General features: G+C 48.4%; 11 protein-coding genes across 11 annotated transcripts; 3 read left to right on the forward strand and 8 right to left on the reverse strand.

Annotated features, from left to right (window-relative positions):
- Positions 1 to 87: 87 nt before the first annotated feature.
- Positions 88 to 2,083, forward strand: TERG_08012 (uncharacterized protein; the record flags this gene model as incomplete). Its single annotated transcript, XM_003231665.2, has 2 exons — positions 88 to 878; positions 946 to 2,083. The coding sequence occupies 2 exons, from the start codon at positions 88 to 90 to the stop codon at positions 2,081 to 2,083; spliced, it is 1,929 nt and encodes a 642-aa protein (XP_003231713.2).
- A 1,220-nt stretch (positions 2,084 to 3,303) lies between these two features.
- Positions 3,304 to 4,796, reverse strand: TERG_08013 (uncharacterized protein; the record flags this gene model as incomplete). Its single annotated transcript, XM_047748868.1, has 2 exons — positions 3,304 to 4,232; positions 4,328 to 4,796. 2 exons carry the CDS (start codon positions 4,794 to 4,796, stop codon positions 3,304 to 3,306), a joined length of 1,398 nt encoding a protein of 465 aa, XP_047604859.1.
- Positions 4,797 to 5,373: 577 nt separating this feature from the next.
- On the reverse strand, positions 5,374 to 6,165 carry TERG_08014 (haloacid dehalogenase, type II; the record flags this gene model as incomplete). The annotated part of the gene is made up of 1 exon (XM_047748869.1): positions 5,374 to 6,165. The coding sequence occupies one exon, from the start codon at positions 6,163 to 6,165 to the stop codon at positions 5,374 to 5,376; it is 792 nt and encodes a 263-aa protein (XP_047604860.1).
- A 305-nt stretch (positions 6,166 to 6,470) lies between these two features.
- TERG_08015 (threonine synthase) lies at positions 6,471 to 8,550 on the reverse strand (the record flags this gene model as incomplete). Its single annotated transcript, XM_003231668.1, has 7 exons — positions 6,471 to 7,223; positions 7,301 to 7,524; positions 7,621 to 7,767; positions 7,823 to 7,877; positions 7,955 to 8,105; positions 8,174 to 8,391; positions 8,497 to 8,550. 7 exons carry the CDS (start codon positions 8,548 to 8,550, stop codon positions 6,471 to 6,473), a joined length of 1,602 nt encoding a protein of 533 aa, XP_003231716.1.
- Positions 8,551 to 8,864: 314 nt separating this feature from the next.
- On the forward strand, positions 8,865 to 9,467 carry TERG_08017 (uncharacterized protein; the record flags this gene model as incomplete). The annotated part of the gene is made up of 1 exon (XM_003231669.1): positions 8,865 to 9,467. One exon carries the CDS (start codon positions 8,865 to 8,867, stop codon positions 9,465 to 9,467), a length of 603 nt encoding a protein of 200 aa, XP_003231717.1.
- A 76-nt stretch (positions 9,468 to 9,543) lies between these two features.
- Positions 9,544 to 10,536, reverse strand: TERG_08016 (uncharacterized protein; the record flags this gene model as incomplete). Its single annotated transcript, XM_003231670.1, has 3 exons — positions 9,544 to 10,060; positions 10,124 to 10,454; positions 10,530 to 10,536. 3 exons carry the CDS (start codon positions 10,534 to 10,536, stop codon positions 9,544 to 9,546), a joined length of 855 nt encoding a protein of 284 aa, XP_003231718.1.
- An 867-nt stretch (positions 10,537 to 11,403) lies between these two features.
- Positions 11,404 to 11,658, reverse strand: TERG_12628 (uncharacterized protein; the record flags this gene model as incomplete). Its single annotated transcript, XM_047751562.1, has 1 exon — positions 11,404 to 11,658. The coding sequence occupies one exon, from the start codon at positions 11,656 to 11,658 to the stop codon at positions 11,404 to 11,406; it is 255 nt and encodes an 84-aa protein (XP_047607446.1).
- A 908-nt stretch (positions 11,659 to 12,566) lies between these two features.
- Positions 12,567 to 14,953, reverse strand: TERG_08019 (uncharacterized protein; the record flags this gene model as incomplete). Its single annotated transcript, XM_047748870.1, has 3 exons — positions 14,729 to 14,953; positions 13,649 to 14,483; positions 12,567 to 13,592 (listed from the first exon to the last, which is right to left on the reverse strand). Exons 1-3 carry the CDS (start codon positions 14,926 to 14,928, stop codon positions 12,567 to 12,569), a joined length of 2,061 nt encoding a protein of 686 aa, XP_047604861.1. The 5' UTR covers positions 14,929 to 14,953.
- Positions 14,954 to 15,100: 147 nt separating this feature from the next.
- TERG_08020 (uncharacterized protein) lies at positions 15,101 to 18,516 on the reverse strand. Its single transcript, XM_047748871.1, has 6 exons — positions 16,871 to 18,516; positions 16,744 to 16,821; positions 16,506 to 16,681; positions 15,872 to 16,449; positions 15,729 to 15,800; positions 15,101 to 15,662 (listed from the first exon to the last, which is right to left on the reverse strand). Exons 1-6 carry the CDS (start codon positions 17,673 to 17,675, stop codon positions 15,614 to 15,616), a joined length of 1,758 nt encoding a protein of 585 aa, XP_047604862.1. The 5' UTR covers positions 17,676 to 18,516; the 3' UTR covers positions 15,101 to 15,613.
- Positions 18,517 to 19,469: 953 nt separating this feature from the next.
- On the forward strand, positions 19,470 to 20,501 carry TERG_08021 (uncharacterized protein; the record flags this gene model as incomplete). Its single annotated transcript, XM_003231674.2, has 1 exon — positions 19,470 to 20,501. One exon carries the CDS (start codon positions 19,470 to 19,472, stop codon positions 20,499 to 20,501), a length of 1,032 nt encoding a protein of 343 aa, XP_003231722.2.
- Positions 20,502 to 22,155: 1,654 nt separating this feature from the next.
- Positions 22,156 to 22,989, reverse strand: TERG_08022 (uncharacterized protein; the record flags this gene model as incomplete). The annotated part of the gene is made up of 2 exons (XM_003231675.1): positions 22,156 to 22,868; positions 22,932 to 22,989. 2 exons carry the CDS (start codon positions 22,987 to 22,989, stop codon positions 22,156 to 22,158), a joined length of 771 nt encoding a protein of 256 aa, XP_003231723.1.
- Between the last annotated feature and the right edge of the window lie 895 nt (positions 22,990 to 23,884).

The following is a 23,884-nucleotide window of genomic DNA, read 5'->3' on the forward strand; positions in this document are numbered from 1 at the left end:
TCTACCCCCTCGACAACTCACGAATAAACTTATTGATATATTTATTGCAAAGGGTAAGCATATTCGCCGCTTCCGGTTTTGGACATCATGGAGCTAAATATATTCTACGCAACAGCTCAATATATGGTTCCCATACTTCATGAACCCACTTTTCGTTCTGATGTCGACATCGTTTTTAATGGATCTCAAGATCCATGCCGGAATTTCCAACTGCGTCTCGTCATCGCCATTAGCATGCAGAGACTCAGTACCCAGTATGCGGGACTGGCTGACAGTTACTACTTAGCAGCCCTGCCTTACTTCGATGGGTGCTTGGCTAGGATGGATATTTCTACATTGCAATGCTGTGCACTTATGGGTTTATATTCCCTTCTTACGCCAACCAGAACAGCGGCCTATTGGGTGGTTGGAGTTGCAGCCAAATTATGTCAAGACCTCGGTATATCCGACGAAGAGACTGTCACCAGAGGTGCCAACGGAGAACAGCTCAATTGTCTCGAAATTGACATGCGACGGAGATTGTTTTGGATTATAACATCCATGGAATATGGCCTTGCCCATAGTCTTGGTCGTCCGAGCTCGTTCTGCGTGAGCCATGACCATATCAACGTCAATTTCTTCCAAACCTGTGATGACCGCTATATTACACCCAACGGTATACTACCCGGGGCCCAACCGATAATGAAGAAATGCATTGCAATTCATTTTTTTAAAATGAGACTTCTGCAAGCTGAAATCAGACGCAAGTTGTACCTTTGCAAGCGACCAGCCCCGTTGGACGATAGGGATCCGTGGTTCACGCAGATGATAGATAAGATGGACCGATGGGTTGAATCATGTCCAAAAAATGATGAAGGCAGTGGCTTTAGCCAAATGTGGTGAGTTTTCCTTTGGTAAAAAAAAAAAACCTTTGATTCTAGAACGCCATCTAAGTATCATTATTAGGTTCCAAGGTAGACGCAACACAATGATTGTGTTCATGTACCGCCCATCTCCACAGATTCCTGAGCCTTCACTCTATGCCGCTCAAAGATGTTATGATGCCTCAGTTTTTAATGTCAAGATACAGCACCAACAGGTTGCCACTGGGACAATCGATCTTACGTGGATATTTACACAATCTGTATTCATGGCACTAAACACAATTCTATGGTCGCTTTCGTACCCTGAAATTCGAAAGGAACATCCCGTTGGAGATGTAATAGGCGAAATCCGCCTTGCGATGGAAATTCTTGCTATCAGTTCCGAACGTTGGCCAGGAGTTGAATCTGCTCTGGAGCTCTACAAAAGCCTTATTTCGGGCTGTCTGAAGGCTTATGCAACTGATGAGTCCTATGTGGTTCATTCACCGCCATCTAATCGCCCTTCTCCGGCGCCTAGCTCTGACTTCGCAACACCTCCTCCCATGGCCCATTCACCCAACACAGCCGCTACCGTCCCATCTCCAGTATCTCAGTCCAAGACCACACCAAACCGACTTAGCTCGAGCCCTTATGAACCTACACGTTCTCGCACCTCTTTCGAAGCTGCAAGACTTCACCCTGGACAGATCAAGTTCGAATCCACAACTCCGCCTCCTTCCCTCGCAACAATGACAACAATACCCTATGAGCTGGCACCGCCACCTCAAGTCGCTTACACGAATGGGAATGGATCGAGCATTGATCCTAACTCTAGCAGCCCAGCGCAGGCATTTTCATCTCCTGTGGCTCATTCACTCGCACGTTGCGATGTCAGTCCTACTCCAGCGAACAACTTTGACCCAAGCTCATTCCACAATACTTTCCCTTCAGTTGTGCCTGGCCTACATCACTGGGACCCCAATTATACTACAGCATCCACAACAGCCAGTTATCTTACGTATCCTAGTGCCACAATTGATCCCATGTCATGGGTAGGCACTATTGGAGAGCAATACTCCCAATTCTTTAACCAGCCGTACCAATCCAATATATTCCGGGATCGAAGGCTGAGCTATGAGGAACATGCGGAACTTATGGATACCCTCGGTCACGATCTACCAGACGTCTCACAACTGGCTGAAGAAACAGCTACGTTTTATACTCCCAGCATGGTACCTTAACATAACACTGTGCTGGCACTCCTTCAATTACCATTCTGGAACCCCTATTTCACGTTATTATTAATTCCTGGCTTGTGCTTCTATACTAACAAGTGATATTACGTCGAGGTGGATAGTCATATTTCCGTTTTTCGTTCAATTACGGGCCCGGGCTTAGTCTTGCTACCTCTCCCATGTTTTGGGGCGGGAAAAGTCCCTTCGTCACTATTTATCCTGTCTACATATATATACCCCAGGAAAACAGAATAGCCTTATAGCTCTATCTTTACCCTCAAGGTCCATGCAAGATTATTAATGATGAGTTGAGAACTTTTAACTACTTCAGTTTCTACGGGCACTTGAATGGTACGATCATTATGGTTTCATTGATCCCATATACCCCCTTCATTTATGCTCAGCACATTTTGTCTAGGTGTTGCAATATCCAATTATTGGATACAATTTTGGTTCTTGTAGCTAAATCCAATCAATTCTTTGGTCGGTCAAATAGGAAAAAATCATTGTATTCAAAACAACAAAAGATACAATTTATCACCCACGGGATGACACCAAGGTTGGTTAGTTTAATTTTTCTTTGGAAATAGACAACATATGTACGTTAGTTGCGCTTACGATACACGGGCTATTTGGTTTGTCAAACCAAACAGCCAAACCCCGTATCATCAGCTCAGGTTGCTCTCCCGCAAAACATCTCTTCGGGCAAGAAAAGAAAAAAGAGCAACAAGCAAAAGGTTAGAAAACAAATAACATCAGGGAAATGAAGTATTATGCGGAGGCTTTTCTGAGAGTGAATCTATTGTCACTCTAGCCTTCGCCACGTTAACGTTAAGTTGGGATCGAACCTGAAAAACGTCGCTGTGTAAAAGGCAATAGTAAAAATATGGGAATGAAAAGAAGGCAGATAAAAACGACAAGAACCCAATATAACCACCGTCCTGTTGAATCTCCGGAAACACCGCGAAGTAGGGAAAAGAAGAATGACTGCACATCTAACGCCGTTTTGACCGAAGCGGGTATATCCTGCACCACTATGCAAATTTGAAGAATTAAGGAGCTTTAAGTCCGAGGTGTCAAGAGAGTAAAGGTGGGAAGGGGGAGTAGGAGATATGTAGCCTCGTGGTTTGCACCGAGATATGTTTGGTGTGGAAAGAAATACACTGACCGTTAATGCTGTTGAGGGTGAGTAACTGGAAGAGTAGAGGAAAGATGGGGTGGGTTTGTTAGTCCATACGAATGCATGGATTCATTGTTTGAAAGGGTAGTTTAGCAATGATGCTCCACGGGTCACAGTTGCTTATTCGAGGTCTATTGTCATCGGGCACCAATGCCGAACATTCCAACGCCGTAGCTGCCGCCTCGCTCGAAAGGCGGAGGACCTCCTGTTGCATGTTCTTGCTATAATATGGTAAGTACGTGATATCAAAGAGTATAAAAGATAGGGTACCAAGAATAGGTAGGGCAATAAACATGCAGGAAGAACGAACCATCTTCTTTCGTTTTTTCTTGCCTACACTGCCCCCATCGTCATCGTTGGAGTAGAGAGAGCCTTCCAAGTCATCATCATCAGGAAATCCTTCGCCATACCCGACAAAGCTGCTGTCGTGGTAGCTTCTTTTGCGGCCTGCACGTTTGGGCCGACCTGGATCTGGTGCAACTGTCGCAGAAGAGGCTTGAGCCGCGGGTGTACCGTTGCTTTGAGGAGTGTTTTTGAAGGAGCTGGAGACCAGTTTCTTCGGTAACTGCTCAGCAGCATTCTTCGATGATTTTTCGTGCCCGAGTACATCTTCCCAATATTCATTTCTTGGCGTAATACCTGGCTCCATTTTCATAGCTCTGAGTTGTTGCTTGTAGAATGCGGTATCCGGCTCCGCGATCGTAATCTCCTTGCCCGCAACCTTTTGGTTGTACCATTCTTCATCAGGCCACATCATTAAGTTCCGTAATCCACCAGGGGCACCCGGTTCTTGTTTAACCGGCTTATTTCTACCGGCCAGGCCTAAACCCTTGATCTTTCCTTCGTAAGACTTCCGTAGCCGATTTATCTTCTCACCTGTTACGGGATCTGTGCGAGCGACCGAGGCGGCTATAGGTCCAAGACCGTAAAGTGATATGATATCGAACTTGGGAACTGGCAGAGTTGTGGTGTACGCTATCCGTGTTAATACATCATTATCCAACTCAAGCGCCAATAGAAAACTAAAACAAGGCACTTGAACAGGGAAAATCGGCAAGAAGAAGCCTTACTGGATTTGCAGAGGCCTATTGCCTCTCCAACGTCTCGCTGGAGAGACTCTAGACTTGGTTCTTCTGACAGGCCAGCTCCTTCTTTCAGGTCAACATCCATAGGATCATGATCATTACTATCGTTAGAGGATGGTTTCTGCGTATCGACACTCTTCTCGTTATTGTGGTGGTCATGCGCAAAATGTTTCGTGTCGCTTCCAAGCGTCTCGAAAGGGATCTTTCCGTCAGCGAATGACGCGGCGATCGCCCCTGAGCCATCAGATCCATCTCTTGCGAGGCCGCTAGTACTGCTAGCTGGAGTTGGGCAGGAGGTGGACGTCGTTACAGTCGACTGAGAGACCGAGTGTGGCTGCATGGCGACTGACGACGGGGGAGAAGAGAGGTTAGCCGACTGGGCGGCCGTATGGGCTGGAGACGTCGACTTTGTCGTGGACGAGCTTGATTCATAGTTCTGAGGACTGAATGACATCAACGGGGAGAGATAAGTGACGGCAAAGGGCGCTTCAGCTGGTCAAACGAAGAGTGAACGCGGGCGTGGCTCCGGCGAGCCTGGATGTGGCGATGGTGGAAGGGATCGGGTCGGGGAACAGACGAAGAAGAAGACGAGCGGGCGGCATCAGACGGCGGCGGCGGCGCGGCAGAGAAGAGGATGCTGCCAGGACGAAGCGATCCAAAGCCCTCTATCGTCTTCTTCGGCGTGCGTTTCGAGCAGGCGGCGGCGTGTAAAAGGTCAAGATCCTGCGGCAAGTGGCTTGTGAAGTTGCAAGTTGCAGAAGTTGAAGTTCGACGTTCTTCTTTTGGGGGCAGGAAAAGTTGGAGGCTTTGCTTAGTCAGGGATTAGTCAGGACTTTCTTTTTACCTCGCAAAAAAGCTTCTATTATTATTTATCTACTTCAACAAACATCGACAGGACGACAAGTCGACAAGGCGGCAGACGACAAGAAGGACAACAAAGACACAAAGACGAGAGAGAGAGAGATGCAGGCGGAGTCGAGGCCGAAGGATGCAGACAAAAGGAGACGTTTGCTTTGTGTGTAACTGCTGTGCTACGGTAGTGAAGCCTCAACCGCGTCCACTAGCCCAGCCAGGTCGTCAAACTGCCATCCTGCATCGAGATGCTCGCGGACATCGGTTCCCATGCTACTCGATCCGTCCCTTCTCGAGATCCAGACGCTACTGAGGCCCATCTTCTTCGCAGGCTCATGATCATGGTGCAGACTTTGCGCTACGTGAAGGATGTCTGCTGCCTCGATACCAAACTCGGACTTGACGTGTGAAATCAGATACTCGAAGTTGCGCAGGTTCGGCTTGTACGATCCAACATCCTGTGCCGTATAGATGGCGTCGAAGAAGGGCTCCTCTAGTGCCAGTCCATCTCGCAGTCCTGCCATCGGCCCAGCCAGCGTATTGGAGAAGGACTCGCGGTCCACGTTTGACAGCGGGACGAGCTTGTACCCTTTCTTCTTTAGCCGGCGCATGGCGGCTACGGTGTCAGGAAAGGGGGGCCAGCGGCCGACACTATTGCCGAATGCCGTTGACTCTTTGTCTAGGAGAGGCTCTGTTGCTGGGAGAGATTGTGTCTCCCTTGCTAGGCGCTCGTAAGCCTCCTTGACGACCAGGTTGTAAGCTAATCTGGGATTATCCACTTGTATAGCCCGCTCATGTTTACCGTACAAGTCTCCAAGCTTCTTCCTGTCTGTTTTCAGGGGATTAGAGTCATCTAGTCGTTGAACTAGAGGCTCGAGGGCCTCGTGAATTCCAGTCTCCCAGTCGATCAGAGTGCCAAATATATCAAATGAAAGGAGACGGAACGTGCTTAGGGGACGTTTACAGTCCATTTCTTGTTTTGATCAAGCAAAAGCTATCTGATGTGGTAGTGCTGTCCAGAAGATGAAAATGCTCGCCTCAGTCCTTTTGTACCTTCGTTTATTTTCTAATACGTTCTTGCGCATTCCCTCGGTTATTATCTAAACCAAGCTAACGTGGGGGTGATGACATACCGGTTTGTCATTCCCTGCTTCATTGAGGTCATGTCATGTGGGGACCGATCTTTCAGAAATCTTTTGTATAAACAAGCCAGCTATGCCGAGTCGAATCGGTGGTGCTTTACAAACATTATACCATTTTATAAATTTTAACCCATCTAAGCAGAAACGTTCTGATTAATGACCTCACCAACCGATTTCCAAGTAGCACCAGCCGGCATGGAAATGACACGGCGTTCCTTCTTCTCTAGGCCAACGAACTCTGGAGGAAGCACGTTATCAAACGAATACCCCTTTTCGTTTCGCAGAGCCGCATCCACCGCTTCAGCAAATTTGGCCGGATGTGCTGTTGACAATGATATGTGAAAGGTCTCTGCGCACCGAGATATCGATCTCAACGACGCCGCAACTCCAATGGCGGAATGTGGGTCAAGGATGTATCCCCCTGTTTCTCCTCTGGTGCCAGCGCTGACAGGGGTCTGCGGGAAGCAAGTTGAGTAAATGGATCGAATAGTGTCGATCGTCTGCTCGTTAGATACCCGCTCACTCTCGAACTCTTGCTGAGCTGCCTGGAGTATCTTCTCGTCAACTCCAAATCCTCCCTTGCTAGAGAGATCCTGGAGCCAACCGAGAACAGTATTGCCAGCGATTTTTCGCTTCTCGTCGATATCTCCTTGACCATATATTTTGTAAGCAAGGAACCAGAGAAGCCGCTCAAAATTGCTTGATACCAGAATATCCATAGCAGGACTCCAGGTTTCTTTTACAGCGGATGGGCTGGCTTGCGTCTCAGGCTGTGCTTGTTTCGTGTACTGGCCTGTTTTCAAGAACCTGTCAAGGATGTCATTCTCGTTTGTGGCAATAACCAGTTTATCAGCTGGAAGACCCATTTGCTTTCCAAACCAGCCAGCCTAGAATGGAGAAAGGAACAGATATGTATGAGCCATTAATTTCAGGTAATTCATTGTTTGAATTATGCAAAACTCACCAATATATCACCAAAGTTACCTGATGGCACGATAAATCGAATAGGCTTGTCCTTGACGTAGGTTGGAGATCGAATGAGGGAGAAATAAGAATGGAAGTAGTAAGTTATTTGAGCAAGAATTCGGGCCCAATTTATCGAGTTCACAGCAGCTAGCTTGTGGGTTTTGTTGATTTCAGGGTCGGCAAAAAGAGCCTTAACCATATCTTGACAATCGTCGAAAGATCCTGGAGCCACGTTATTAATTAACAAAAAAAAAAAAAAAAAAAAAAAAAAAAAAAAAAAAAAAAAAAATCATGTTACTAGATTGAATGTAGACATACCTTCAATACTGATGTTATGGACATTTTCATCTAACACAGTTGTCATCTGCGCTTCTTGGATTGGAGATACTTTGCCCTTTGGATGCAGGATGAAGACGGAGGCGTCCTTCTTCCCACGTAGCCCATATATGGCAGCTGAGCCGGTGTCTAAATGCCCATCAGTATCGTTCTATTTCTACGAGGGTTTTAGAAGATTACGTACCTCCACTCGTAGCTCCAATAACCACAAGATGGTGACGGTCCTTGCCGGCCTTGCCCTATATGAAGCATTCGTTGGCTTGCCCGTTCGTCTCTGGAGGCATTTTAGACCAAATTATCGATGAAGATTAGTTACCTCATTCCGTCTCACAAGGAAGTATTCAAATAAGTTTCCCAAGAATTGCAATGCCACATCTTTAAAGGCAAATGTAGGCCCGCAGAACAGCTCCAAAAGATATAACCGCTTCTGCTCGTCCAATGTGACCAGTGGGGTGATATCGGGAGATCTGTTCAACCCATTTGTTCAGCAAGATAGCCATAGAGCAGCAATTTTTTTTTTCCTGTCAAAGCGTACCTAAATGTCCCGTAACTGCGAGATATTATATCCTTCAAGTCATTTGATGGAACCTCTGAAGAGGAGATGTACAATGACAGGATCTCAAAGGCCAGTTCCTGGAAGCTATAGTTGCGCCATTTTGTCTCCCAGTCCGCGGGCAGCGAAGGGATCTGTTCTGGGATAAAGAGGCCTCCGTCTGATGCGAGACCCTTTAGGACAACTTCTTCAAAGGAAAACTGTTCAATTCGTCTGCGTCAGTGCAAAGTTCTCATTAATGCGATAACTAGTAGCTTGCAGCGGCTTAATGCTTGCGGGGGAAGCTCTGCGATATCGGGACATACCCCGTACGAGCCACCCCGAGAGCTCAAGTACTTTTGCGACGCCGTAGCAGCCATCGTGACACCGAAAAAGACAAGAATCTGCCCTCTGTCGGTGTAATTATAGGCGTTTAATGAGCGGTAGAAAAAGATGAAGTTGAAGACGAACTTGAGTCACAAAATCGGCCTTTTACTGCCTTTTCTAGTGGGGCAAAACGCAACCAGATTGCGCGACGAAAAAAGGGATGCTGAAGTTTGCAGCTTTTGCACTTGTGAGATATAAAAGAAAACTCGGAATTTTTCAGGGTTTGACACTGACAAAGAATATTTGACTAGCTGAGGAGGTGATAATATCTACTGAAAATATTACTTTATATACTAGCGAATACAGAATGGCCAAGTTCGAAGCGGCGTTGAGGAAAATTGACGATGTCCACTCGAAAGACCCAAAGCTGGCCAGAGTCAAGACTGACGCCGGAGAAGACGAGGAGATACCAGATGAGCTTCACTATGCCAAAATGATGACGGAATATCTTCTCCAGCATGATCCCAACCCCTCCGAGTTGCTCTACCTGGCCGTACGAGCCCAACATTTGCAGCGCTGGGAGATTCCTCGCACCGACTACCCTATGAACCGGATGGGCTATATCTCCTGGAGAACGGCGCAGAAGAAGCGCCAGGCAGCTCATGCAGAAGAGATCTGTCTGAGCTGTGGGTATTCTACTGAAGAGGCCGCGAGAGTGGCTGCACTTGTGAGAAAGGAGGACATGAAGCGGGATGCCGAGTGCCAGGTTTTGGAAGACGTCGCGTGTCTTGTGTTTCTGGCAGATCAATTCGAGAAGTTTGAGCGAGAACATGGCGAGGATCGGGAGAAGATTGTGAACATCCTGAGAAAGACATGGGCGAAGATGTCGGAAAGGGGTCATGAGCTGGCCCTGCAGATTAAGATGTCTGACCAGGGAAAGGGGCTGGTTGTTGAGGCACTTGAAGCATGAGGTCTGCCCACTAATTGCTTAGGATATCATCAGTCGTTTGAGCTCATGTTCCAAATTTTTCCAACTCGACTTCATATCAAAATAAAGCGCCGCCAGTGGGATTGATAGCTCTAGCCAGAGCTATAGATGCACCGGCAGCCAAACCCCCAACAACAACCATCTGTAACCCTCCTTTGATACCAGCAACTATATTTTCCTTGCCTGTCCAACCCCGAACGACGCACGTCTTGACGTAGCCAAACACCAACAATGTGAAAATCATGATACCAATGCTATAGTACAGAGCCACCAAAACTTGATCCACAAGGAAATAAGGAATAAGGGGAATGAAGCCGCCAATAAAGTATCCCAGTGCAAGGGTGATGGCAGATATCCATGCCTGATTGCATCCTGGCTTGGATTCCTTATGATAGAAAGTGAGAAGGAAGTCGAGTAGTTTCTCAGGGGAGTTATATAAGATATGACTCATTCGAGCCACAGGCTCGTCTGGGAGGTTGTATGGAGCAAAAACCTGGCGGATGATATTCATTGTTTCCATGGGGGATACTTTGACTAGGTGTTTTGTCTCTCGAACCGTGGCTTCGTATGATTCCCTAGGCGCAGTTAGATACCTTATCAATATATATATGGTAGGTGTATGCGTGAATCTGACTTACACTTCACTACGAGAGCCAACGTATCCGCCCAGGCCCATGGATATAGCACCGGCAACAAGTTCTGCCAACCCACCAACAACAACCACTCTCGAGTTCCCTAGAGCAGAGAGGCCGGCACTGAGAGCAAATGGAACGGTCAACCCGTCCGAGAGGCCCAGGATAGCATCAGAGACTATTCGGGGGTTCACTCTAGGCCGAGTAGAGGCAATACTGCTAGAAGTTTCTGTACTCTCTGTTGGCGAAGGGGGGAATGTCCCATACGGCGAAAAGTCCTGTTCCTCGAGGTCCTGCGGGCTCCAGTGGCTGTGTCTGCCGCCGAGCATAGGCTGGTCTGCTTGTTGCTCTTTGATTAGTATTCCTGCTCATACCATAAAATTCGAGTATGAAGAAGGATTAGGGGGCTCACCACTCATGCTGGTATCTTCTGCTGCCGCTCTGGCTCTTCAGAAGCAAAGCACCTAGGGGCTATACTTATGGAGTTGCTCAAGGGGAATGTGTCCTCCACAACTAGTCAGCTCCTCAGGTACGAACCTCTTCGGTCCTTTTATCCTTTTGAAACGGCCTTGGAATATAGGTAGAACAAAATGAAAAAAAGGACAGTAAGAGTTCTAGGCGTTGGTATCAGGTCGGAGATACGGAGTATAGATGCCCAGGACTGGATGTAGTACTTCGCAGGCGCTCAAATCATCCCTTTACACTGGCAATATATGGTTGGCCAGGCGGTTGGTTGTCCAGCTGCAGCCATAAGGGACACCCTCATCGTCTTCCATGGACGGGACAGAATCTCTTTTATACCCTCCTTTACTCATGCTGGTCTGCCGTCTATCGTTAACACAGCTCTCCATCGATCCCGCGCTGCACTAGATGACGAGATATGGGAATGTACACTGAGCGCAGCCAATAGGGGGCCCGCTTATTGTAAGCAGCAGGCTTTCTCCTTGCAAGCCCGTCTTTGCCATCGCCCGCTGGGCCACTCAGCGTGAAGGTGATTACTTTCCCGCCTCGCCGACTCGATGTTTGCGAAGGTGAGACAAAGCCGCAAGGTTTGGCCAACTTATCAGTTTAACTAACTACTCCCAAGGTTGTGGTTCTGGCCGTGGCAGTTGGTGATGGTTGATATCAGACATAACTATTATTATTATATAACTACAGAGAGGCAGCTTCATTCTTCATAGACGGGAGGTACAGAGAGAAAACGGGAACATTCCAGCCTGCCATGGAAGAGACAACGATCCTCAGCGAGTGGTTAAACCAGATAACAGGGGGTTTAACTAGGCAGATCATGCGCCCCCCTCGCGCTTCGCGTACTCCTCTTCCATGCGCTCCTCGTACAGTCGATCAACCTCCTCCTGCGTCATCACTCCGGGCCCTCTACCCGACGCTGTGGGCTGGACATTCGTGGTCGTTTCAGCAGTGGTGGTCATCGTGATAGTGGTATTCGGCGTTGATAAGGGGTCATTCATGTTGCTTTTGCCGTTGGGGCCCACGGTGGATTTGTCTTTTTTCTTGGATTCTGGACCCAGCGGCACAGGCATCTTTGCTGATGGTGTCTGTCTGTTTTGTACGCTTTGTGTCTTTTGTAGTTTTGGAGGTAGCTTTTTTTTTTTTCTTGTTCTCGTTCCTGGCTGTGTCTTGTTTATGGTTCCGGCGGGGTTATTATATAGGATGAGTCGTGTCGGTGGCGATTTAGGCAAACACGTCGCCACTTGGTCGATGTTCGTTCCTGGCCTGGCTACTCCGTATGATGTAATAGTTATCCAGGAGTGAGTTTCGTGTGAGATCCTGTCGATTTACTTGGTGATATAGACAGGGGGGAAAGCTTAAGGGGGAAAGTAGCAAGATTACTCTGTATGGAGTACAAGTATATATATATGCTGAATACATTGGACGTCTTCCTCAACCTCTTGCATAGAGCAAGATGCGGCCGGAGCCAGATCGATGAAAACAGCAGTATTCGCGTAGAGTGACAGAGCCAAAGAATGTGCCTCTCGATGACCCGAAGGCCATTGAACAAGACGAGTCCACCGCGACGTGCAATGCAGGGCCTCTTCTGTGGGGAGTCGCCTTTGTGAGCGCGATCCCCGAAACAAGGTAAGTATGAAGAAGAGAAGAAGAGAAAGAAAAAGTCGAAAAAGGCGAGCGAGGCTGGCGACTTTTTTATAGTCGCGGCGGCCGGCGCTAAAGCTAAGCGAGAAACGGAAAAGAAGACCTGATTGGACGGTCAGGTTTGCTTAGTCAGCTGTGATATCAAGCAACCCCCTGAGCCGCTGCAAAGATGGAGAAAGACTTGGGAAGGTGGACGTAGAATTCGTTGGTATCATTGTCATTCTTTACGTGCTAGCTTTTGGGAGATAAGCTCCCTGATAACGCAGATAAAAGACAAGAAGTTAGCGTGGCAAAGTTAAGAGTAGATAGCGGTGGCTATTTGGCTACCAAAAATCCTTCAGCCATGGGCTCTATCCTGAACTGAGATATTGATTGGTTTCTCGTCGGTGAGTCGCTTCTCCTGTTCACTCTTATGACCTTCATTTTCCACTGGCTCACCCTTGCTGCTTCCAGCACTCTTCTTCCCTTTGCTACGCGCCGTGCCTGCAGAGACCGGCGCCATTTGAACCCACCAGGAGACAGCCGCTGCGCGTTCGTTGCAGAACGGGAAGTCCTTGGAGTCATCCTGAGCCCACCTTTTAAACACGGCATTGTTCATCTGGGAGGTGTGTGCCATTACTTCTTGGGTTGGGGCTGGTGGTGTTTTCTGCGCAGGCTCAGGCGGGATCTCTGGCTGCGTAGCCGCGGGTATTGCTGGATCTGCCGTTGCTTTCTTGTATATGTTGTGGCCTGGGAGAGGGGCAGGTGCACAGAGGGTTTCCCATGGTCTTATCTTCAGCCAGTTATCAGTGCGGTGGAGGATTTCCATCCAGTCGGAGCGGGAGGGAGATCGGGGAGCCAGGAAGATGGGATACCCGTCACAGATGCGTGCGACTCGGGCTACCATGTGAGCGTGGCGGACGAACTCCTTTTCAGGTGTCTGAAGGATGGAATGACATATCAAGATGGAGTGAAGGGCGTCCGTAAGCAGCGGGTGGTAAGTCACGGCTTCATGACAGACGTCCGAGCTTCGGGCTTGCTGGCCAGCATTACCTTGGTTGGGCACGATTAATGCATCTGATTCTTCGGGATAAGGCGGGAGGTCTGCAGGAGGCGTGGATGAGAAGAGGTCTGACACAGGATAAATCTTGTAAAGAGTAGCAAAAGTGCCGTCTTGTAATTTAGACGGGGTAGGTCCTGGGGTATATTTGATCAGAGAAAGGAAAGCAAGATAGTCGCGAAGAGCCCGTCGCGCATTTGACTTGACAATCTTCCGTTCCTCCAGCCAGTGTCTATGTGCCTGTCTGTCTTTCGGGTCACCACCGTTCTCTTTCACGTCCTGAGTGTCATCATCGCCATTTGTCGGTCCATGAGACTCCTTGGTCTTTTCATAAGCAGTCAACGCCTCGTGAATATGTTGACACGAGATACTCAAGTAACTCCAGCCCTATGGAAGAGCAGTTGGGCCTCCAATCCACGTGGCTGGTCGTTTTCATCTATCTTCTGGCTGAATCGTGAAGGCATCATTTTTCGTCGACTACTTTCAGTCACCACTTCAATGTCCTTTCTGATGTCTTCATGTTGTCTGCCACAGGCACGACAAGCAGCAAGTCCCTCTGTGAGGTCTCTCGCTGCGCCTAGGAGGTCGTCCTTCAGCATCTTTGCCACAGCTCTAGTCCTGTAGGTAGCCCCGTCCAACTGCCGCATAGCAATGATATCATCCAGCGGCCGAAGACTTGTGCATTGCACCAGAGAGCGAGACGGGATCTTTTCATGGAAAAAATGGACGTATTTCGCGTCACAGTCATTCTCGTTCCGTTGTAGAACCAGCTTTGCAACTTCTTCAAGTGCGGATGCAGACTGCATCGTGGCAACACTGGCTGCAATCTCATCAAGCGCATACGCCTTGGATAGCTTCTGGGTGGCATGTTCCCGCATACGGTGCCGTCGTTCCCGACTCAATTTCGTTGTACCGTCTCCTCGACTCCCTCGCACACCCGAACCCCCCATGGGTCCCCCTCCATTGCCACCCAGAAGACCATATCCCGAGTTGTATGATGAGTTCCCCGGCGAAGATATTGTCCCATTCGCTGCACGTACAGCGAGGTCTGTGGCCTCTTCGATCAGCTGACGGATCTTGATGAGGTCGAAGAAGACCGCCGGGTCGATGGGCTGTGGCTGCGGAGAGGCATAGTTGCTGTATGCCAGGCTTTCAAGTATCTCGGGAGGCAACTGGAGCCATGGGCCGTGGAAGGACGATATATACCGCCAGTGTCTGCTCAGTCAACCAAGACAGACGGTTAGCATCAGTATCGAATATGTTCGACAAGAGGAATTGACAGGGATCGTTTCAGGTACAAGAACTAGCCAGTTAACTAGTTGTCTTGCGAAAATAAATTCTTCTCATAGCTTCTAGTTACCCCAAGCTATATCTAGCTATCGAGCTTCTCCACAGTCATCGGAAAAGTAGAGTAAAGATGAAATAGTTATAAAAAAGGCAAATACGAAATGATTCCTTACTTGTTTCGACAGATAATGAGAGCAGAAGTCGACGGCTCTGCGGGTGGTGGTTTGATAGCTTTAGGCACAGACGAAGATCCTTGTGGCTTTTGCTCCTGGTGGCTCGGAGAAGCAGAAACGCTGACAGTGGATGAAGCAAGAGAATCGCCGCCTGGAGGACTGTCTTTCTTTCTCTCGCCGGCTTTCTTCTTCCTAGTCATCGCGGCGGTTCATGGGAGCTTTGATCCTATCCTCTTGCCTTTGGGAGCGCTTTGTATCCTGGATAATTTTGATACTTCCAGAATGTTTAATGATGGAGGGAAAAAAAATAGCGTCGAGGGAAGTTAACTAAGTTAACTAGTTAAATTGTTTAAAAAAAAAAAAAAGGGCACTGGTTCAGCTGAATATTAATAAAGCCTTGTAATAGGCCGAGAAGACAGGGCTTTGCAGTTTGCCATTTATCTTAAATAAATCTCAAGAGACGCTGTGCCTGAGTATTATTGATGCAACCTGCCGGCATTTTTCTTTCATGCTCGTGGGCCGATATCTACTTTGACGAGGTGAAAGGGGAGAAAAGGTACACGAAATGATGCCGAAGTCAATTTAAATTTAAGCTTAAATGGTCACGGTACTTAAAATCAACTTCTTCACACGGATCTGGTGATATATTTTGTTCTACCTTACTCAGTGCTGATGGTGAGGCCTCCAGCAGCCTTTTCGAAGGACTAACGACAAGGGAAACACAGGGCCAGGTCTATGAAAGCTTGTACGAGGAAGTAAACCAATTTATAACTGCGTATTCAATGGGTATCCATGATATTTATTATCCGACCATAACTCCCCGGTTATGCTCGTAGCATTTTGCACATATCAAGAAAACAACCGCTCCAATATGCCATCAATGTTTCAAGAGTCGGCGCTAAGTGCAAGACAGGCATCAACTGCAAGACCAACCCTTTACCAGGAAGAATGGTTAGTTTGGTGGGCTAAACAAAGCGTTGTAGAGAAAGGTGACACTTACCGTCCTTCTTTCATGGTGACGACATCGTCGATCAAATCTCGATCCAAATTCGGGAACATACCAGCGAGTGTCCTGTAATGTATGAAATCAGTATTTATCCTCAATTTATTTTCGTTTACATTGTGCTTCGAAAACACACGTACTCGACAACATCGTTGTGCTCCGCTTGTTGGATACGACGAGCCTCCGCGGACTCGGCGCTTGCTTGACGGGCCGCAGCCTCCTGGGCTTCAAAGCGGGTAGCTAGAGATGGTGACTTTCCATCACGACCCCTGGATCCCTCCTGGTTTCTCCACGAATCACTGTCTGGGCGCTGCCCATTGTATGGCACATTCTCAGAAGTCGCTGAACTTTGTTGATTGAAAGGTGATCGTTCTCTAGAATGATCTGTATCATCAGAGAATATACGACCAATTGTTGTCAGTGGCTTCTGGATGGTTCGTAGCAATCCGGCAACTGGGGTATTATCGTCGGAAACAGGAGAGTAGGGGGGCGAATGCTCATTCTGGCGCGAGTTCGAGTGTCCTTCAAAAGAGGGCCGTGATGCTGTTTCCCGTGCCCTGCTAGCAGGCGGCTTTTCGGGTACGGATGGTGGTTCCTCGGGGTCTGGATTACGCTCTGCTATGGCAGAAACGGCTGCTTCTACATTTCGCTCGAATTCCTCATCGCTGACAGTTAAGGATGTCCTATCCAAGGTTTCTATAAACTGGATGGCTCCAGACTATCCTCCAATCAGTAAACTAAGTAGTTTTGGGGACAGCGGTAAATGAAGCATACAAGAGAAGACAAATAATATCCCGCCTCGCCGCTCAGCTTTTCTTGGTTGCGAAATCGGAGAATATATTGTACGTTGGACACTAGATGTTCAGGATTCGCCTTGAGAACCACATATATCAATAGAGGTATGAATGAGTCGGCCGAGGTATCGCTGTTCTTTGCATGGCGTAACAGTCCTGTTTATGTTTTGATTAGGCTATGGTCTCATCTTCAAGGAGGTGGGGGGATATATGGATACCGAAGATAACTTTGCAGCAATTCAAAATGCATATTACTTTATCACGCGGCGCTCGGTAGCCCTTTATCTTCAATAGCTCTAAGCTAGGTTAGAATGAGGGATCTATCAATTGGTCAAGTGTAAATACCTTGTTGAGCCAAAAGCAGAAAACGGCGGCCGTTTGGGCCAACCGGCGGGATATCAAGATGTTCTTCGCGAACCCAACTATATATCCGAACTTTTTGGGCCAGAATCTCATCACGCTCAACGTCTTCCTGGTGCTGGCCACGTCTACCGGGATGATGCATCCTCTCTAATTCCTTTCTCCTCCCTCGGCTTCTACTTCGCGAGGGGGCTGCTGGCGGTGGAATGGTTGGGGAAAACGTTTGGGTATAAAGTCTGTTCATAACAAGCTTCTCCATTCCCTCTTTGGCGTTATCAAACTCAACGTCAGATACACCCTTCCATACCTCACATTGGGCCATTTTGTTAGTGATGAATGCTAAGAAATCGCTTATTATCTTCACTTGTTCGTGAACCATCCACTGACGCTTTCCAAATTCATTCAGGAATGAGCGGAGAAATTTTGCTACTGGGTCAGCAGTCCTATGTCGCAGTTGTTCCAGGAAGCGATGGAAGTCAAATGGCTGTTCTGCTTCTGGTTCTGGTGGTGGTGGAACCGTTGACGTCGGCGTTGATGGGTTGTGGTGAGTATCAGACTTTTCCACGGCTACCAGTTTCCCTGCGCTGGTCAGGGACGGGGACTTAGGTGGTACAGCGGGAGGAGACATTGCTTGACAACTGCTGCCGGTGCTTGTTAAACTTAACGCGGCTTGGGTATCTGCTGATTCATCGATTTGCTTTCCAGGCTGCTGTTCTAAACTTGAATTCCGAGGAGGGAAATGTCCCTGGCTGGTCCGAAACTGATCAGCTAACTCTAGTCTTGGAGACATGATCTCTTCCTGACGGAGGCTGCTGGTCTCATCCGAAAATTGATCTATGATTGTCTGTATCTCCGACTGAGAATCTTCACTCTTCCTCCCCTCACTTTCGGCCTTGGGTTGACAACTGTCGTCGAGTAAGTCATCCTGAGGAACTTCAGGTAGGTCCTTATCCGCCGGTGGTCGTGGAACCTGCGGAGTTTTAGGGGTGGGATCGATGTATGGCTCGTCTTTCTTAGGGGGGAGAGGCGGCTGGCCACCTGCTACGTCAACATGGAGCAGTTGGCCAGGATTCCCGCGCTTAGACTGAATAGACTGCTGCTGCTGCTGTGGCTGTGAGGAGGATTGTCTGTCAATTTCAACGGGTGAAGAAGGTTCTTCATCTCTATTTGAAGCTTCTACCGTGTCCTCCTTCTGCTGAGGGGAATCAGCCACACCTGCACAGTCTCGTCAACCTTCATTCAGCATCGCTGCTCACTTTCTTTGGAGTTGTATCATTTCGAGATTCCTCGCTTTCTCCTACTTGCACAGACGTCTCCCCAGCGACGTCTGAACGGGGGGCCTGGATTTCTGGAGGAGACATAAGCTCGACATGAGCTGTGCGAAGTAGTGTATATACGGCTGTCGAAACGTTGCTGGGGGCTGTTGAATCAGCCTACCGTGATCATCGTGGGGGAACTCGTATCGTATAATGTTTTCTGGTTGAAATGACGCCTCGCGCACAAACACTGCCTCTCAAACACACAGAAAACACTTGCTTCTTTATATATAGGTTGTCAAATCTCCGTAAAATTAAACAAGAACAAGCTAGGTGGTCGGGATGTCGATTGGAAGGCCATGGCCCGATCCATCCATCCAGAAAAAGCGGCGGATCATTGTTTTGCCGAGGCTCCCGCGCCCGCCCGCCCGACGGGACGACCTCATCTCCCGACCTCTGGACGCCCGGGGGTATTTAGCCACAGCTGAAGGCCATTTCACTTCAACAACTTCAAACAACACTCAACCTTACCTTCGACATGACGTGAGAAGAGGATATTTCACGATGTGTGGTATTTTCTTCTCGCTGAGCAATGAGAAGTACTGCTATCCGAGTCAATTGACGGAGAAGCTTATCCAGCACAGGGGTCCAGACAGCTACCAGACAGAATGTGTTCGTGTTAACCAGACGGCAGCGTACCTAACTTTCGCGTCCTCTGTACTTGGACTTCGAGGAGACTCTATTCAGAAGCAGCCGCTGGTAGATGATAGCCAATCGGTCCTCTGCTGGAATGGCGAGGTATGGAAGTTTGCGGACCGCGCGCTAGATGGAAATGACACCTACGCTATTTTTCAGTATTTTATGGATGCGGTGAAGCCTTGCAACGGTGAACAAGCTGAGGATACATTAGAGAAACTCTGTACTGCGGTTAACAACATCTCAGGCCCCTTTTCGTTTGTCTTTTATGACAGTTGCTCGTGCCGGATATTCTATGGGAGAGATTACCTTGGTCGACGGTCCTTGCTCCATGGGTGGAGTAGTGATGGGAATTTTCGAATATCCAGTATTCGGGATGGAGACATATCGGACTACTTTGAAGAAGTAGATACTGCTGGAATTCATGTCATTGATCTTACTAGCCTGACCGAACAGGAGAACATGGAAGCCAATGCTGGAACACCCACATGCCCGGTCAAGACTTCTGTTATCCCATGGTCCCCTGACCCGACATCGAGTCTTGTGAGAATACTAATAACCAGCCCTTGTTTTTAAACTAGATGCCATGTACGATTCACAGCTAACACGTTTAGAAACGGCCTATCCCTGCTATGGATACTTCTCTTCCGGAGAGGGGATTCGTGTCTCCCCTAGCCATTGATTCCTCATGTATAGAAACACTACAAGAAAAACTACTGGAGTCGCTTAGACTACGATTATTGACGATACCGGGCGCTTTAACCTCAACGGAAACTAAAGTTGCCATCCTTTTCTCTGGTGGTCTCGATTGCACCTTGGTTGCGAGACTAGCACATGATGTATTGCCTATGGGAGCGCCAATCGACCTTCTTAATGTGGCGTTTGAGAATCCACGGGTAGTGGCTGCAGCTACTAAAGGCTCGATATCCGGAACTTCATCAACTTCTGTATATGATGATTGCCCCGATCGCAGGACTGGCATATCATCATTTCAGGAATTAAAAAGGGTCTGTCCTGGCCGGGAATGGCGGTTCGTCCGCATTGATGTTCCATATACTGAAACTATGGAACATCGACCACGGGTCAAACACCTGATGGCACCGCACAATACAGAGATGGACCTCTCCATTGCCTGTGCTCTTTACTTTGCTTCAAGAGGCGAAGGCATGCACCACTCAGAGTATAGCGACAGGGAAGCAGGAGTCAATTATACCACACCTGCTCGTGTCCTTTTATCGGGTTTAGGCGCAGACGAAGTGTTTGCTGGGTACAGTCGCCATGCCATCGCTTTCTCACGACATGGGTTCCGTGGCCTAGTAGACGAAGTCCAGCTTGACGTTGGCAGGCTAGGCAAGCGGAACCTAGGCCGTGATGATCGCGTGATATCTCATTGGGGCAAAGAAGCACGATATCCATATTTAGATGAAGACTTTTTGACATGGGCACTTTCTCGGCCTATATGGGAGAAATGTGGATTTGGGTGCAAGCAAGCTAAGACAGAGCTAGAGCCAAATGTGGAAGATGGCAAAAAGGCCCTGCGTCTAGTTGCGTGGAAACTAGGCATGAAGAATGTAGCCATGGAGAAGAAGAGAGCAATACAGTTTGGATCTCGGACAGCAAAAATGGAGAGTGGAAGAAGCAGAGGTACACAAGTCCTTGAGTGATCAGCACATCTCCCCCTCCATTCCCGTCAATCCCGTGGCAGCCATGATGACACGACAGATACTTCTGAATTCTTCTCCATCTAATCATGCCTGGACTCAACATCATGCTCTTTCCTCTCGTTTTACCGTTTGGCCTTCTTTAAAAACGCTCCTTTCATTCTTACTGCCAAACAACAAATCTTCTTATTCAAACTCATCATGGTGCTCATGACACTCCCTATTCCGGTAGAGTGAGGGCGTGGGCACCTTGTAGGTTGGGATAGGGGTTGTGCAGCGATTTTTCTGATCGGATGCGCTCGAAGACTACATGGTGCGAACGGAGAAAGGATGTGCTGTGCTGAGTTGGACAGAAGACGGAGTGAGAGCTGAAGAAATTAAGGCAAGTCTGAGCTGCATGCATAAACACCCTGTTTTAACTAGTACTCTTCTGTTGGTGTGTCCTACATATCCTTGGCCAGTGTTCTCTTGCTAGTTACTTGCCGAAATACGCTTATGAACCTGCACCATAGTAGTAGGCATAACCTAGGTCTGCACACCAAAAATATTTATATCAAGGAACATGTTCTAGTTCAGCCACATTCATGCTCCTAAGATCGCACCCTTATCCTTAGTTAATAGCGTAGATTGTCTAACTAATTTAAAAGATACTTAAGAGTACCCCTACAATTTGAACTTCCCCGCTTGCTACAGGGACGTACGGAGTAGTCTATTATTGTGCGGAACGTAGTAAGAGGAGAAGTACACCAACGAAACGCATATTTGAAGACGTGTGTGCGACTTCACTGTGGATGAACGTTCACCGAGCAAGGGCTGAGGATGACAGGATCATCTCCGGAGGATCGGGTCAACTGCAATATTTCAGACAGGGCGCAGGAGAACTATTGACGGATATAGCCTTACACATATAGAGTGCATCATTTGAAGGTATCAAGGATGAATGACAAACTGAATTTGATTTTTTTTGTTAAGGATGATATCCTATTCAGAAAAAGCACATAGTTTAAGGATAAATCTAGACCACTACCAGCCCTGAAGGCGAGGGTCGATAAACGCATTAACTGAACAACACGTGTGAAGGGCAAATAGACTTCAGCGTAGGGATGGAAAAGAACCATGGATTAGAGACTGGTGTCCATCGCAAGAGAAAGAGAAATAGAAAAGCCACGAGTCAATCCTAGCGCAAAACATACCAACACGGGCTGGGCTGAGAAGCAAAAGAGGAGACATCAGACGGCAGAGAAAGAGTAAGCTGAGAGCAGAACCGAGTACATCAGTGACAGTGAGCAGTGAGGGGGATATAAAAAAGGCTGAACGTAGAACAAGAGGAACAGATAAAGATGAAACTGAAACTTTTCTCCAACGCCGTCTGGGCGGAGGTGGTTACCCGACGAGTCTCTGATAATGAATGCTGCTATTTTTTTTTCCTTTTTTTTTTTTCAGAATGTGGTAGGGTTCGGAGACTCGCCGGGTAACCAATCATAAGCAGGTTAAGAATAGACAAACACTACACAACGTGTGTAATTGTTGGGTCACCCCGTAGGCCTCCGCACACGAAGTTTTGTTTTAGAAGAGACTTTGATGCGGAGGCCCATCGGGTAACAGAGTGATGACGATAGAATCATTGACTTGAATGAGAACATGTCACATCCTCGGATCAGTTTCCGGTGTGCCCAGCAACACCCTTCCAGTGCTCGGCCTCTTGTTTGGCGTGCTCCAGTTCGGCTTCAAGCTCTTCAATACGGCGCTCAAGTGACTCCTGGAGTTCCACTTTCCGCTGGCGAGATTTTCTGGCTGCTTCGGTGTTCTTAGCTCGCTTGACCGCGACAGGATCGGAAGGATCAACCTCAATTGGTGGCAAAGGATGCTTTTCACGGGTTCGCTTAGTCACCCCAGACACCGATGAAGGACGGGTGGATGTCGAGCGAGAACTCGTGCGAGGTGATGATATTGGAAAAGAACGAGATTTAGCAGCAGGCGAAGATGAAGCAGTGGTAAAAATCGTTTCTTGCTGGACAGTTCGTCGAGCTGGTGGCTGAGCCAGAATAGGCGCCGAAAGCTTTGGGGTTTCGTCGAGAGTGGTCAGCGGGTCTCCAGGAAAGAGCGACTCCCAGCCATCATGGTCAGCGGAGAGATCGTCCGCAGTACTGAAGAGTGGCGATGTGTCGTGGCTGAAGGTGCCAGGGGATTCGAAGGATGGAGTGCTGAGATCGGTCATGCAGGTGGAAGGTGGGCACGAGGAGTCCAAGAGAAGTTCTTGGGGGGAAACAGTCAGGGGAGGGGCGTCTGCAAGGGCAAGTGGCTGGCTGCCGTTCAAGGCCAACGAGTCGCTGCCCTGCATTTCGAAGGTTTCGGACAAGTCAAAGTAGTCTATAGTAGTAGCGGGAGAGAGATTAGTGTTGGCCAAAATCGAAAAAGTAGCGACCGACGTACCCTCCATTGCGGCGTTCTTGGTCTGATCTTGCAAATGGACTGGAGTTTTCTTTCCCATATCCGCGAACAAGGGTACAGGAGGACGCAAGCTTTGGCTGGCTAGGCGAGATAAAGAAGTGTTTACACTAGGCGAGTAGAAGACCGGTTGCGGGGCTGAGATATAGGTACGGCTGCTGCTGGCAGGCAAAGCAGAGGCTGCAGAACCAGATCTAGGGGTATTCTGGATACTCTGGCGCGAAACCAGACGAGAGCTCTTGGAAGCTGACCAGCTGCTGGGTTGTGCTGCAAGCGGCTGAGGAGTCGGGAAGAGCTGAAAGTCTTGCTGCAGAGAGGCAGGGAGACTGTTGTAACTGTATTGCGGTTGCTGTGGACGATTGTTTGTAGCCAAAGGCTGTCTGGACTGGGGTTGGGAAAGCCATGATGGGCGTTGGTTATCCGTGGTGAACGACGTAAAGTCGAACTGGGGAATGGTGATGGAGGAAGAGAACGCGGGGTTTGCACGAGACAAATCAGAAGATGCGTTCAGAGGTCCGGAAGGAGGCTCTGAAGGGGGTGAAGAAGTTGATGGTGAAGTGGTATAATCGTGGGAATCCAACGTGGTTGTAGTCTCTTGGTGGGAGAGACCGAGCGAGCCGGAGCCTGCGTCTAGAAGGCCATCTTGCAGCCTTGTGAAGAGAAAGTCGAAGTCTAGAAATGCTTGTATGGTTACGTCGGGCGTTTGTCTGGGGGCTCGATGCTGGGTATCTCGCCGTCTATCTTCTTTTTTCTGTATGTCTTTTTTGTTTTGTTTCTTTGTGTGCGTGAAAAGAATGAGGATTGAGAGAAAAAGACGAAGCAAAAGACGACGACGAAGCGAGTTTTAAAATAAAAAAAAAAAAAGGGCGCGCGAGTGCAGTAAAATCCCACCGCCTTCCCGATCGAGCGACCCGACTCTGCGCTAAACCGAGAGCGGC

This window comes from Trichophyton rubrum (assembly GCF_000151425.1).
Source record: "Trichophyton rubrum CBS 118892 genomic scaffold supercont2.11, whole genome shotgun sequence".
NCBI classification, from domain to species: Eukaryota; Fungi; Ascomycota; class Eurotiomycetes; order Onygenales; family Arthrodermataceae; genus Trichophyton; species Trichophyton rubrum.